Raw genomic sequence first — 13,896 nt, forward strand, 5'->3', positions numbered from 1 at the left:
TCGTATCTTGCTCTTTTAGGTTCTTTAAATTCCGTGGATGGCATAGCTACTGAAATTAATGCAATCAATTATGTCTCTTCTAGAAGTTGGTTAGCTACCTCTCATTTTGTTCTAGGATTCTTCCCATTCGTAGGTCATGGCATGCAAGAAAGGCTCGTGCAGCTGCCACAGGATTTGAAAAAGGAATTGATCGTGATAAGTGCTCAAAGAAGTGCTTAAAGAGGTCGAAAAGTGACAAGACTGGAAACTCAATGCTAAGGCGTGCCAAAAGGGTAGACAAAGACAAACTATTCCATCATTGAACTGAGAAAATTGTCCCTAACATAGAATTTTTTAGATCTCAAACATTAGCCAAGAGAGTAAGCAAATACAGTATGGCCCCCATCAACACAAATGACTTGGCCAGTAATATATGATGCAGCCGGAAGGCAAAGAAATGCAGCAACCGACGAAATTTCTTTCGGCTCTCCAACACGTTTCATCGGAGTAACAGCAAGTACCCGATCCATGGCGTATTTCTCCATCGGATTCTGCAAAACATGTTTCATGTTCATGTTTAAAATCCATTCAAATTTGTTTCTAGTGATAATAAAATGGCATAGTGAAGGGGTTACGAGTGGAGCATCTCCACGAGTGTTGATCACCCATGGTGCCACTGTATTTGCACGAATGTTATCCTTTGCCCATTCACATGCCAAGTTCTTTGTTATCTGATTTATGGCCCCTTCACAAACATATACCAATTTACTTCACTTAGTAATATCATAATCAGATCATAATCAGATCATAATCAAATACAAAAAAGAAAAGAAAAAAGTGTCAGCCCTTCCATGGTTTTGTTAGAGACAATCGACCTTCTACATTTACACAACGGTATAACATTGTCTATTATATACTTATATCTTTCTACACTTCAAAGTCTCTTCTCTCATGCAAGTGATTTAGACTAAGCAACAACCATTCAAGAAAAGAAAGCTCATGAGAGTGAGCCATCTAGTATTATTTCCAAAAGTATACAAATTCACTCATTTTAAGCATTTTGGGCCAAGTTTCAGCGTTGCTGGAGCATCAAGTTTAATGCCCTACGAAGAATCATGTTTTCCTAATGAGAGAATATGTCTTGAGCAACATCCCAAATCTCTTTAGGAGTTGAAAGTAGAAGAGAACTCTCCTCAATTTTGGTCATCGGGTTAACTCTGATCGTATTCCCAACAGTTTTTTACACTCAATGATAGCCAAGAGAAGAAAATGCAATGTTTAACTTTGAAGTAACTTTTCTTTTTGGATTTTAGTTAGTATTGGGCTACCTTCACTAATCTCACCAGACAACCATCCAACCTCGCTACATTCGAGTGTGAATTAAATCTGTACAAATATTAAGTTCTAACTAAGTACTTGCTATCTACCACCATGCTTTAAATTTATTCCTATTAATGACCATCAAATGGTTTTGAAGGATAATAAGATTAGATGAATCAGTGAAAGAACAAAGAAACATTGGGAAGGTCAAACTTTATACCTTTAGAAGCTGAATACAGAGTACCAAATGGAAAGGAAGTGACGCCTGCAACTGAGGAGATGAACACAATGTTTCCAGATTCTGAGGCTTTCAGTAATGGATGTGCAAGTTGAGAAAAATGGAATGATGCCTCAAAATTTGTACCCATAACACATGAAATGTCTTGCTCTGTAACTGCTGTGCTACTCTTGAACAAACTCAACCCAGCATTATTAACCTAGCTAGATTGAAAAAAAAAAAAACAAAACCCATCACAAACTCAACCCCTTGATCAGTTTCAACTAATTGAAGAGTAGATTTTACCAGAATATTGAGTTTGCCACCAAACAGAGAGGAAACAGTTTCAATCAGTTTCTCCCTCTGTTCTTTGACAAGCACATCACAGACGGATCCGCTCACTTGAAAGCCCTGATTCCGCCATTGTTGCAGGATTTGATCAAGCTCCACCTGGTTACGAGAGCAAGTGTGAACACTGGCCCCGAGTGCGGCTAATTCTTCCACAATGGCACGCCTAAAATCGTAAAACAGAGAAAAAAAACAGAGGATCGGAACTAGGGTTTAGGATTTAGAGTTTAATTTTAATTTGGATTGAAGAAAATGAGCGAGTATTGAACAAACCCTATTCCGCGGGTTCCGCCGGTGACGAGAGCGGCCTTCCCCGTGAGCGACCATCGTTGATCTCTGCTCAGCATCCCCACTTCCGCCATGGCTGTTGGAGGAAGAAATTGAAGTTGTTCTTCAACTTCGTCTAGTAAAATAGGAGGAATTTTTTCCCATTGGCGAATGCGGATTCCATCCATTTGCTTCCTTTGGGTTATTGGTCAGTGATATCACACGTTTTTCACGAGGAATTCGTGATAATCGTGATTTGATATACGTTTATTCGCGTGGATTCATTGTACTCACGGGTTCTAAGAATTCGGGTGGTGATATGGGGAGCAGATCTAGATATATTCCGATCCGATCATCACCGTCTTCGTCTAACAAACGACGGCGACGGAGGACATCGGAATCTGACCTGAATATTGGGGAAATTGACAAAATAAACCTCATGTAATTCCCTCCTACCTTACTTGGGTAATACGAATCGTCGGAACTTTCAATTTTCCCACGTCCGTTCCATCTTTATCGCACTCACACTGTAGCATTCTTCACTCGACTCAAATTTGACTGTCTTCACCTGCGATTGAAATTACATTTCTCTAAATCTCGTTCTCGTTCTCCTTCGTATTTCGATTGCGACTCTTTAAGGTAACTCTGACCCTGTCGTCTTCAAGCGGTGAGACGAAGTGATTTTGGTAGCAGATTACAACGAAGGAGATTTCATCGTTAACTTTGGGTTAATGCATTTATCTCTCGAATTGCTTAAGATTTTCATTTTAATTTCCACTATTTTAGCTATTGTTCGTCTGTCTCTTTTGCTATTTTTGTGGATTTTTTACACTGCACATCTAGGGCTTTCAGAGAAGAAAAAAATAATACGTAATTGGCGCCATGGAAATGAATCGATGAAGGAGAAAATCTTGTTTTTGAAAACCAATAATACTGGGGGGCTGATGTTGAAATAGCCAGAGCCAAAAATGAGATTGAGAAATACAGTAAACATGAAAAATCGAGAGCTAGAAATATCGAGAGCTAGAACATCGAGAGCTAGAAAGATCGAGAGCGAGAAATATCGAGGACGAGAGAATCTCCAGTGATTTACAATTATCATGAGTGTGCAATAGGAAGAGCGAAATCGAGAATCATCGTGATCGATACAGTGAACTTGAAAAATCCAGAGCTAGAAATATCGAGAGCTAGAACATCGAGAGCTAGAAAGATTGAGAGCGAGAAATATCGAGAACGAGAGAAGCTTCATTGATTTGCAATTATAGGGTGTGAAATAGGTAGAGCAAAATCGAGAAACATCGAGATCGAGAAAAATTACAGTGTTTTACATTTTGTATTTCAACTAGTTGCGTGTTTCCCTTTCTCTATCTTCTTAATCCGTGATTATGTATCATGTTCAATTATTAAATTTTTGAACTACTTGCATGTTTCCGTTTCTCTATCTGCTTAATTTGTCATCATATATCTTGTTCAATTTGTTGCAGGTGCACAGTCAATCGTGAATACAAGGCCAGTAGGTCAACTAAATCAAAGTTCGTTGTTCGCTGCATCGACAATACATGCAATTGGAGGGTTGCAGCCCACTCCGTCGGTAAATCTTCGATATTTTGTACATCAAAGTATGTAGATGCACACACCTGCACGATTGACACTGTGAACCACGACCACAAACAGGCTAGCAGCTGGGTCGTAGCGAATCTTATTAAGGATAGAGTTGCTAGAACCAGTCGTATTTACAAGATAAAGCATATTAAGGAGGATGTCCGCGAAGAGTTCCGGGTGAACATAAGTTATGACAAGGCCCATCGAGCACGAGAGTTAGCATACGCTATTGTTAGGGGCCGATCGGAGGACTCCTACATGCATCTCCATGCGTACGGTAAAGCGATAAAAATAGAGAATCCAGGTACTATTTTCCACATCGAGACTGAAGGTTCGCTTCAAATACCTGTTCATGGCATTGGGTGCCAGCATTAGAGGGTTTTAGTCAATCACAAGGCGTGTAATTATGGTTGATGGCACACATTTGAAGGGGAAGTTCAGAGGAGTGCTACTAATAGGTGCGCCATGGACGGGAATAATCAAATATATCCACTTGCATTCGCGATTGTAGACAACGAAAGCGATGCATCGTGGAAGTGGTTTATGAAGAACTTGAAGGACATGATCGGACACCCACCAGAACTTGTATTCATATCTGATCGACATGTAAGTATCACCAATGCAACAAGTGAGATATTCCCGGACGCATTCCATGTTATATGCACTTATCACCTAGGGAACAACATAAAGACTTGATTCAAGAATGCTGCATTTTACAAATTGTATCAGGATGCAGCGTATGCGTATCGGAAGTCACAGTTCACATACTACTGGAACCAGATACTATCGGTTGGATCGGGTTCACTTGCCAAATACTTACAAGAAATTGGGGTAGAACGGTGGGCCCGATGCTACCAAGTTGGTAGAAGATATGAAAACATGACGACAAATAGCGCTGAGTCGGTAAATGTCCTCCTTCGAGAGGCTATAGAGTTACCTATCACTAAGATTGTCGAGTTCATCCGCGACTTGCTACAAAGATGGTTCCACGTAAGAAGGACTCACTGGTCCACCCAAAACACCTCTCATTCAGACTATGCAGAAGAGCAACTTGCACTACAGTTTGAGAAGTCTCGTCGCTATACAGTCAAACCAGTCGACTGGTGCATGTTTCATGTTGAGGACGGTGGCTTGGACGGGACGGTTGATTTGAATGCCCGTACATGTACATGCATGGAGTTCCAGTACATGGGCATTCCATGTTCGCACGCAATTGCAGCAGCGAGGCACAAGAATATAAATTGCCACACGTTGATCGATCCATGCTACAGCGTGGACTCCCTAATTAGTGCCTACGCTGAACCAATTTTACCGATAGGCCACATGTCGGAATGGAAAAGGCCAGCTAATTACCAGCATATTCCCGTCCAACCACCAGGACTTGTTAAACGTGCAGGCCGGCGTAGAACGCAACAGATCGCCTCAACCGGTGAGCGTCGTGTTGTCAACAAGTGTTCTCGATGTCGTACATCGGGTCACAATAGACAGACATGTACTAACCCAATTACGATGGCACGAACATCTGCATGCATATATGGGGGGACGGTGTAAGTCAATCAGATAGGGCAGTTCCTCTATGAGAACACCCAAAAATTGTAGTAGTATATTTGTTCTTCAGTATCTGGAATCTGTCTCGCTCTCGCTGTCTCTCTCTAGCTGTCTCGCTGTCTCGTTCTCGCTTTCTTGCTCTCGTTGTCTCGCTCTCACTGTCTCGATGTTATGCTCTCGATCTCTTTCGCTATCGTTCTTCTCCATGTATATTTATCGCAACGATAACCTATCTTTCTCGTTATCTCGCTTTCTCGCTTTCTCGATTTCTCTCTTTCTCGCTCTCTCGCATTCTAGACGTATGTATCCATACCCATTTCCCTTATCTTATAATTAAGAGGTTAAGTAAAAGGGTGGTTAATTAATGCGCTCTTTCAAATCCTTCATCCCAGTTGTCTTTCCACCTTTCCAATGCAGTAATTAATTACTCTTCCTACCCGTTATCCCAATTTTCGATTTAATTATTTTGTCAATTTTCCCTTGTCTTCACATCCATTATGAAACCAACCAAATTTCTCTATATATAGATACCACAAAGTACACAACAACGACATCCAGATTAGAAGTATCTAACATTTATTTTTCAGAAGCAAACATGTCAGCATCTAACGACTCGGACGGTTCCTCTTCCGACGGAGCAACCAGTCCTATCTCAAACCATCCTTCCTCATTTGCAGAGAACGGAGTGCCAAGTAATGGTCCTCTTCAACAAGCACGGGAAGAAAACGACCAGCTCGGGAGAGAGCTACGTCGAACGCAACACGAGCTCAACAACACGAGGTATAGGTTAGCCCGGGTTGAAGAAAGGCGGGATTTGCTGGAGGGATTGCTGAAGGAGGAGAAGGAGGAACGACTTCATCTGGAGGACAGGGTGGCTCTGTTACTGGCCCGTCTACGCCGATACCATAATAATAATAATTTTTAAAATCTCATTCTAGTAGTAGCTTATAGTTGTTTTGTTTAAGCTACTAAAAAAAACTTTTGTAATGGAACGGATGGAGCCCCTATTTGCTACTTTAATTAATCAATTATTTGTTGTTAGTGCTTACTTTCTCAATATCCTACTGTCTTCTTTATCTTTCACGCTCATTCTTGTTCGTGATAATTTTCGTTGTACTTCTAAAATTTATCCTTAATTATCATCACGGTCGCTTACTTATTACTATTTCTTCCACATTTATCCACTTATCGTATGGTGTTGTTAATCGTTCACGATGACGTCTCATTTTCATTCAAGCTCATTCTCGTTCAAGCTTATTCACGATCTCTTTCGTTATCTGTTTTGCATTCTTGCTGCTATTTTCCACTGCACCCGTTTATTCTCAATAGACTAAAATCGAATAAGTATAAAAAAAATAAATAAATGCAGCCTTTAAAGAACATCAACCAACAATTGAAAGAATTAAATTTCACGTCTTTTCATCTCTCTCGCTCTCGTTCATGCACGCTCTCGATCAAGCCTATGCACGTTCTCGCTGTACGTTCTCGATCAAGCTCATGCACACTCTCGCTGTACGCTCTCGATCAAGCTCATGAACGCTCTCGATCTCGCTCTCGCTCATGAACGCTCTTGATCTCGCTCTCGATCTAGATCATCCTCGAAGTAGCTATCCATATCCATTTAACGCGCTAACGATCTCCTTCTTGCCTTCACGCCCTGTCCGTCAGCTTCTCTCCCTCCACGTCTAAAAATCAACAATCCAGTAAACAAACAAATAAATAACTTATATGAGAACAAGCCCAACAAAACATTTCAAAACAAAGACCGATAGATAATGGAGTTCGAGCATCGACAGTCAGTCGCCTGTAGATGACAGAAGCAAAACAACCCTAATAGTGAGAGAGAAATGAAAGACCGATAGATGCTGGAGTTCAAGCATCGAGAGTTGCCTGTAGATGAGAGAAGCAAAACAACAAAAAATAATGAGAGAGAAATTGAGTGTTTTCAAGTAAGGGGGGAGGGAAAACTAAAATTTGGTACCCGAGTAAAGAGGGGCATTGGAGGTCATTTGGCAAAGTAGGTGATGTCAGCAAATGACTATAAAACTTGTGTTTTGAGAAGGGCGATTAAAAAACTTAATAGGCCCCTACAGGAGGCTTATTTTGTCAATTTTCCCCTGAATATTCTGTTTCTCTCGCTGCCGACGAGAGTCGAATCAATTGGTGGATCTAATAGATTCATCAATCGCAGCCGTGTACGGACTTGGTGGACACGATGGCGACGGTGCGGTGGTGGATGTGACCGGCGGAATTTCTGATTGAATTCTTAAGAAGGAAGTTGTTGATCGGATGACGTAGCTTTTGATTGGGAAATTGACACCAATAACCTTCAAAAGTTTTTGGAATGCTCGAATGATCCACCCCTTTTAATTGTGTCCAAATGACCCACTTTAATATTTAATTGAATTAAAATTGAAAAGAAATTACATTGTTACCCCTCTGTTCAAAAATCAAACCGTTCATCCCTTTGTCTTCTCCTTCAAATTTCTTCTCCGTTTCCCTTCGAGATAAGTTCAATTTCTGTTAATTTTTGTTATTTTCCATTAATTTGAATGTTAGGGTTTTGATTTTCATTGTTGTTAAGTAGTTGAATGTTAAGTTTTTTCGTCGATTCCGTTTTCCGGTGGTTTTTTGATGAACAAAAACATGAATAACATTGCATCGATTTAGGTTTCGTTTCTCGTGTATTTCATTTTTCAAAAAATAGGAAGACTGTTTACTCTTTGTTTCGTTCATTGTTTTTCGTTCTTTAGTGTATTTTCTATGAAATTGAGTTATGTGGTCTCTGTATGAGGTTTGTTTGAGAAATATTTGTGGTGGAGGTTGAAGAAGAAGGGTGAACTCGGGAGAAGTGGAATGGATCTCGTGCGAGGTTGAAGAAATTCCAAACCTGGCTCGAGGTTTCTAAGCCTCTGTCCAATTTCTCGGGAACGACCTCGGGCGAGGTTGGCCCAAGGGAATTCAAATACACACAACCTCGCGCGACATTTATGCTCTCTGTTATTTTTCTCAGGTTCAACCTCGGGCGAAGTCGAGCCCGAGGTATTCGGAAGAGGCTGAACCTCGAGGTTGAGCCTCGAGGCTCAGCCTCTTCAAAAACCTCGGGCTCAAGCTTGTGGTTAACCTCGAGGTTGAGCCCGAGGTTGAATATATTTCAAATACCTCAAGCTCAAACTCGGCTAAGGTTGTCCCAGGAAATTTTCCAGAGCGTCCAAAACCTCCCTAAATCCTAAACCACGCTAGAGGTTACTCCCATTTCGCCCGAGTTCAGTCTTCTTCAACCTCCCATCACCTCAACCTCCGACATTTCAACAAACATTACACCACCACCACAACACAGAAGAACCACAAAGAGCAAAAAATCAAGAACAAATAAACAAAGTAGATTTCCTTTCCCAAAAATGAAATCTAAGTCGATGGAAAACTAAATTGATGGTTTATCATTCACATATTTCTTCATCTAAGAATCGGAAAACAGAATCGACGGAAAAAAAAAAGACCATTAACTCCTTAGAAGCAATAAAAAACCAAGTCCTAATCTTCAAAATCGATTGCTCACTATATACGTTAACAGAAATCGAACTTACCTCGAAGTTTTAATCTTAAGATTAACTTTCTTGCAAGAGGAATTAGCAATGGGAGAACGAAGAAGAAATCTCGAACAGAGAAGAAATCTTGAAGAGTTTCTTTTTTGAATTGAGGGATATTGCTGTAATTTCCTTTCAATTTAAATTCAATTAAATATTAAAGTGGATCATTTGGGCATAATTAAAGAGAGTAGGTCATTTGAGCATTTCAAAAACTTTTGAGGGTTATTTGTGTCAATTTCCCCTTTCGATTTGCATTGGAAAACCAGACCGAATTTCAAAAATATACCCTTTCTTTCCTGCAAAGCGGCAGGTTGCAGCGGGGATGTGGCTTGATTGGGTTTGGCAAGGGACGAGAGAATGGAACCCTAAACTAATTTTTTTTTTCTCTCTGTGTACAACACTTACCGGTGGGGCTCCAACTAATCTAAATCTATCTATATGATATATATATACACACACTACTATATTTAAAATGTGGATCTTGAGAAAATAATTTTTGGAACATTATATGGATTTTTTTTATAAATAATGTTATTTTTAAAAATAATGACATAGATAATGTAGATTAGAAACTATTTTAAAAAATAGAGTAGTGAAATCATAGCCATGACCTGCCATCTAAGGTAAAATGTAGCTGACAGTTGTGATTTAAGGTAAATGTAGTCATTGACTGCGATTTTCTGAAAAAAAGTTGCAGCCAATAATTGTGATTTAAGGTAAATCACATCCATTAGACGGGGATGGAAATTGCATGCATTGACTTCAAGTTTTATTATAAATATATTTGTTTTTACCTTTATTGTTGTAATTAACGTATGTTCTATGGGTGGTGTTTGAATTCCAATCCAATATGAACGACTTCCTGATTTCTGTTACCATTGCAGTAAGCTTGATTATATTCTTAAAGTTTATGATGTTTGTCTTTCTGAAACAGGTAGCTTGCCATCTCGTAAAAAATATCCTTATGGTCCATGGCTCTGGTATCAAAACCCGTTAAAACACCTTTCACCAGCGCTACAACAATAGAATGATTTCTCTCATAGTAGAGGTAGTCTTAGTGGTGGTTTATATTTGCTTTAGAAGGATAATATAGACATTTCTATTTGCTCTTACTCTCTGCATTGTATTGATTGCTCAATCATGTATGAATCTAAATCTTGGCGCTTCACAGGATTTTATGGTCATTCAGTACCTCATAAACGAAATGAAACTTGGGAGTTTCTTCGCCGAATTTATAATCATGATGATTCTCCGTGGCTTGTTGGGGGAGATTTCAATGCTCTTTCTTGGAGCCATGAGGCTTCTTACACTTCTACTTATGACTCAACTCACATAGAAGCTTTTAGAAATGTAATGGATCATTGTGCTCTTTCGGATATGGGTTTTCAAGGAAGTCAGTATACTTGGTGTAATAATCATTCGGTTGGGGACCAATTACGGAAGCGTCTGGACCATTTTGTTTGCAATGAGCCCTTTTATTCTCTTTTTCCTGCTGCTCGTGTCTCCCATCTCCAATGGTCCAAATCTGATCACTGTACTATTGCCCTGAATATTACAGCCTCAATCACAGGAAGAGATAGAAGGTCTTTAAAATCGTTTTGCTATGAGGAATGTTGGTCGAAAAATCCAGATTGCGAGAAAATCTTATCGGATAATGGAATGAATGCTGCATTTTCTTTTTCCGAGAGCATACGTGCTTCTTCTTTGGCCCTAAGGAATTGGGGTAAATCCAACATTCGCGATTTGTTTAAGCAAATTAATTCGCAGAATGCAGCCCTTACTGTGCCTATAATCGACCCCTTCCTTTAGATTTCACGCTTATTCACTCCCTTCAAGACGATCTTGCGAGACTTCTTGAACTGGAGGAGATCTATTGAAAGCAAAGATCTAAAGAAGATTGGCTTAAATGGGGTGATGGCAACACAAGATGGTTCCACAAAAAAACATCTATGAGGAAGTCTTGTAATACTATTCTTGGCATTGAACGTACAGATGGTAGCTGGACTGAAGATATAGAGGAAGTGGAGAATATTTTTATTGACTATTTCCAGAATATGTTCTCTACTTCTTCCCCTCCCTTGTGGACATCGAGGCAGTTACAGACCTTATTCCTAATTCTACCACCCGAGGTTAATGCCCTTATATTGGCTCATTTTGGAAAAGAAGAGGTAGAGGTTGCTGTCAAACAGATGTTTCCTACAAAATCACCGGGAATCGCCTCTTTTTTATCAAAAATAGGAGTTTAGTCTACTCCAAAACAGTGGAAGCTTATCTCAAGGCGGAGTTACCGGACTGGAATGATACCTTTATTGTTCTAATTCCGAAGTTGAAAAATCCAAGGTCAGTTTCTGATTTTCGTCCTATAAGTCTCTACAATGTCTCGTATAAGATTATATCTAAATCAATTGCTAATCGTCTTAAGAATGTGATTGGTTTAGTTGTATCGGAAGCGCAGTCTGCTTTTGTTCCTCACAGGGCCATTACAGATAATGTCATTATAGGTCACAAGTGCCTTTACACAATCAAAAGCTGTAAATCAGGGCTGATTTGAATGTCTGCTCTTAAATTGGATCTTAGCAAGGCCTTTGACCGGGTGGAATGGTTATATCTTGAAAAACTTATGAGGAAAATGGGTTTTGATGCCAAATGGACTGATACTATTATGCATTGTATCTCCTCAGTCTCTTTCTCTATTCTTATGAATGGTTTTCCGATGAGATCTTTTCGTTCTTCCAGAAGGATTAGACAGGGGGATGCCATCTCCCCTCACCTGTTTCTTTTATGCGCTGAAAAGGTCTATCCACGTTGATTAATAATGGTAACCGGCTGGGGCGTCTTATCGGTATTAATTTCGGTCCTAATAGCCCAGTTGTTTCTCATCTTCTTTTTGCAGACGATAGCCTTATATTTCTAAAATCATCGGAGGCGGAATGCCTTGCCATTACAGATATTTTGGAGATCTATGGTTGGGCTTCAGGGCAGTGTATCAACTTCTAAAAATCCGCTCTCATCTTCTATCCTAATGTCCACCCAGAGCGATGGGCTTATCTTCAAAGCATTCTTATGGTCAAATTAGTGGATGATTTTGGTTCTTATCTTGGTTTGCCTTCACATTTAACTAGACGGAAAGGTTTGGACTGGAGCTTTTTAAAAGATAAAGTGTGGAAAGTTATGCAATGATGGAAGAGATCCTTTTTTCTCTATTAGAGGGAAAGAAGTCCTGGTCAAAAGCGTCGGCCAGGCCATCCCATCTTATGATATGAGTGTTTTCAGGCTCCCAAAAGGTTTTTGCTCCGAATTATTTCAAATGTTTGCTCGCTTTTGATGGGTACAACAAACAATACTAAGAAAATTCACTGGATGAAGTGGCCTAAATTTCAGAGATTTAGAAGGTTTCAATCAGGCTCCGGTTGCTAAACAGGTTTGGCGTATTCTTCGAAATTCAAACCTTTTAGTCTCCAAAGTTCTAAAGGCCAAATACTTTAATGATTCTTCTGTGATCCATGCAACTTCCATCAGAAATCAATCTTATTTTTGGCAAGGTTTCTTATGGGGGAGAGATCTTCTTGTCAAAGGACTAAAACTTCGGATTGGAAGTGGTTCGAATATTAATGTTTTCAATGGTCCTTGGCTTCCGCGGCCTACCACTTCTCGGCTCATTACAGCCTCAAATGAACTAAAAGACATCTGAGTGTCTAATTTCATCAACTCTAGAGGGGAATGAAACTCTACTATTGTCTCTAATTTCTTTCGTGAAGAAGATAGAGATGTTATTCTATCTACACCTATCAGTCCTTATCATCTAAATGATCCTTGGTTATAGCACTATGACAAGAGAGGAACCTACGGTGTAAAAAGTGGGTACAAACTCTTTATGCACCAAAAGTGGAGAGGAGAATCAACTAGTGATGGTTCTACAGGTTTCAATTGGAAATCAATTTGGTGCCTAAACGTTCCTTCAAAGATTATATTATTTTTATGGAAAGCAGCCTACAATCATTTACCAACTACACAGAATCTCAGAAACAAAGGTCTGGATGTAGTACCTTGCTGTTCTCTTTGTCGCATGAAACCGGAGACAACTTCACATGCTCTTTTCAACTGCAAGCGGGCTCAAAAAATCTGGAATCCTCTATTCCCATCCTTGACTGATGTTCCTACAAAAATTAAGTTTTTCAGATTATTGGGAATATCTGTGGGATCGATTAAATTGAGAAGAAATAATTCTTGCAGCAATTAGTTATTGAGCGATTTGGAGCGATCGAAATTCCCTCGCCCATGGATCTTTGGTTTCCTCGCTGGAGTTAAAAAGTAAATGGATTCATGCTTACTTCCAAAATTTCTCGAATGCTCAAACATCCATTTCACAGCCACCTCGGGGACTAGCTCCAGCTTCGTAACGGAATTCCTCCATATGGCAGCCGCGGATCAATTTTGAAAATCAACTCTGACGCGGCTTGCCGCCGTTCTTCTACAGGGATCAGTTTGGCTTTTAGAAATGGTAGGGGAGAGCTCTTCATCTACCGTATCCTCTTTCCCCACTTCTGGTAGAAATTAAAGGTATTTTAGAAGCTTTGAAGCTTGCTCTTTCGTCGTTGTTGAATCAGACTCCCAGCAGGCGATTCGTTTGATTAAAGGAGAGCTGGAAATAATGGGTGATGAAAATTAGGCTGGATTGAGGAAATCAAAACTCTAGCCCTACAATTTGAACTTATCTACTTCTCTCATGTCTATCGTTTGGGAAATCAGTGTGCTTACTCCTTGGCAAAGTGGGGAGTTTCAGCTCCATCCACGTGTAACTGGAATTCCTACTTTCTTCAATGGCTTTTGAATATTGTAAAAGAGGACACCCCCTCAATCTCTGCCCTGTGGCTTGAGTCAATGAAGTTCCTTATTTTTCACAAAAAAAAAAAAAAAAAAGACACATATTATAGCATGTTCGCTGTGAGTTCATTGATTTTCGTGGGTTTGATTCACCGTCCTATAATTTTTTTAATGTTTTTAATTATAAAAAATGTCTCCATT

General features: G+C 39.8%; 1 protein-coding gene across 5 annotated transcripts; it reads right to left on the minus strand.

The window, feature by feature from the left end:
- Nucleotides 1–273: 273 nt before the first annotated feature.
- Nucleotides 274–13,658, minus strand: LOC148212807 (tropinone reductase homolog At5g06060-like). Of its 5 annotated transcripts, XM_088121218.1 has the most exons (7): nucleotides 13,203–13,658; nucleotides 12,918–13,028; nucleotides 2,138–2,228; nucleotides 1,823–2,030; nucleotides 1,520–1,736; nucleotides 615–724; nucleotides 274–530 (listed from the first exon to the last, which is right to left on the minus strand). In XM_088121218.1, the coding sequence occupies exons 2-7, from the start codon at nucleotides 12,937–12,939 to the stop codon at nucleotides 348–350; spliced, it is 831 nt and encodes a 276-aa protein (XP_087977344.1). In that variant the 5' UTR covers nucleotides 12,940–13,028; nucleotides 13,203–13,658; the 3' UTR covers nucleotides 274–347. The 5 variants fall into 5 exon arrangements, with proteins under 5 accessions (XP_087977344.1, XP_087977341.1, XP_087977342.1 ...); XM_088121215.1 differs by lacking the exon at nucleotides 13,203–13,658 and having other exon boundaries at nucleotides 2,138–6,966; nucleotides 12,918–13,034; XM_088121216.1 differs by lacking the exon at nucleotides 13,203–13,658 and having other exon boundaries at nucleotides 2,138–7,171.
- Nucleotides 13,659–13,896: the final 238 nt, after the last annotated feature.

The sequence above is a fragment of the Momordica charantia genome (genome assembly GCF_013281855.1).
Source record: "Momordica charantia cultivar OHB3-1 chromosome 2 unlocalized genomic scaffold, Mcharantia_2.0 BLBB01000002.1, whole genome shotgun sequence".
NCBI classification, from domain to species: domain Eukaryota; kingdom Viridiplantae; phylum Streptophyta; class Magnoliopsida; order Cucurbitales; family Cucurbitaceae; genus Momordica; species Momordica charantia.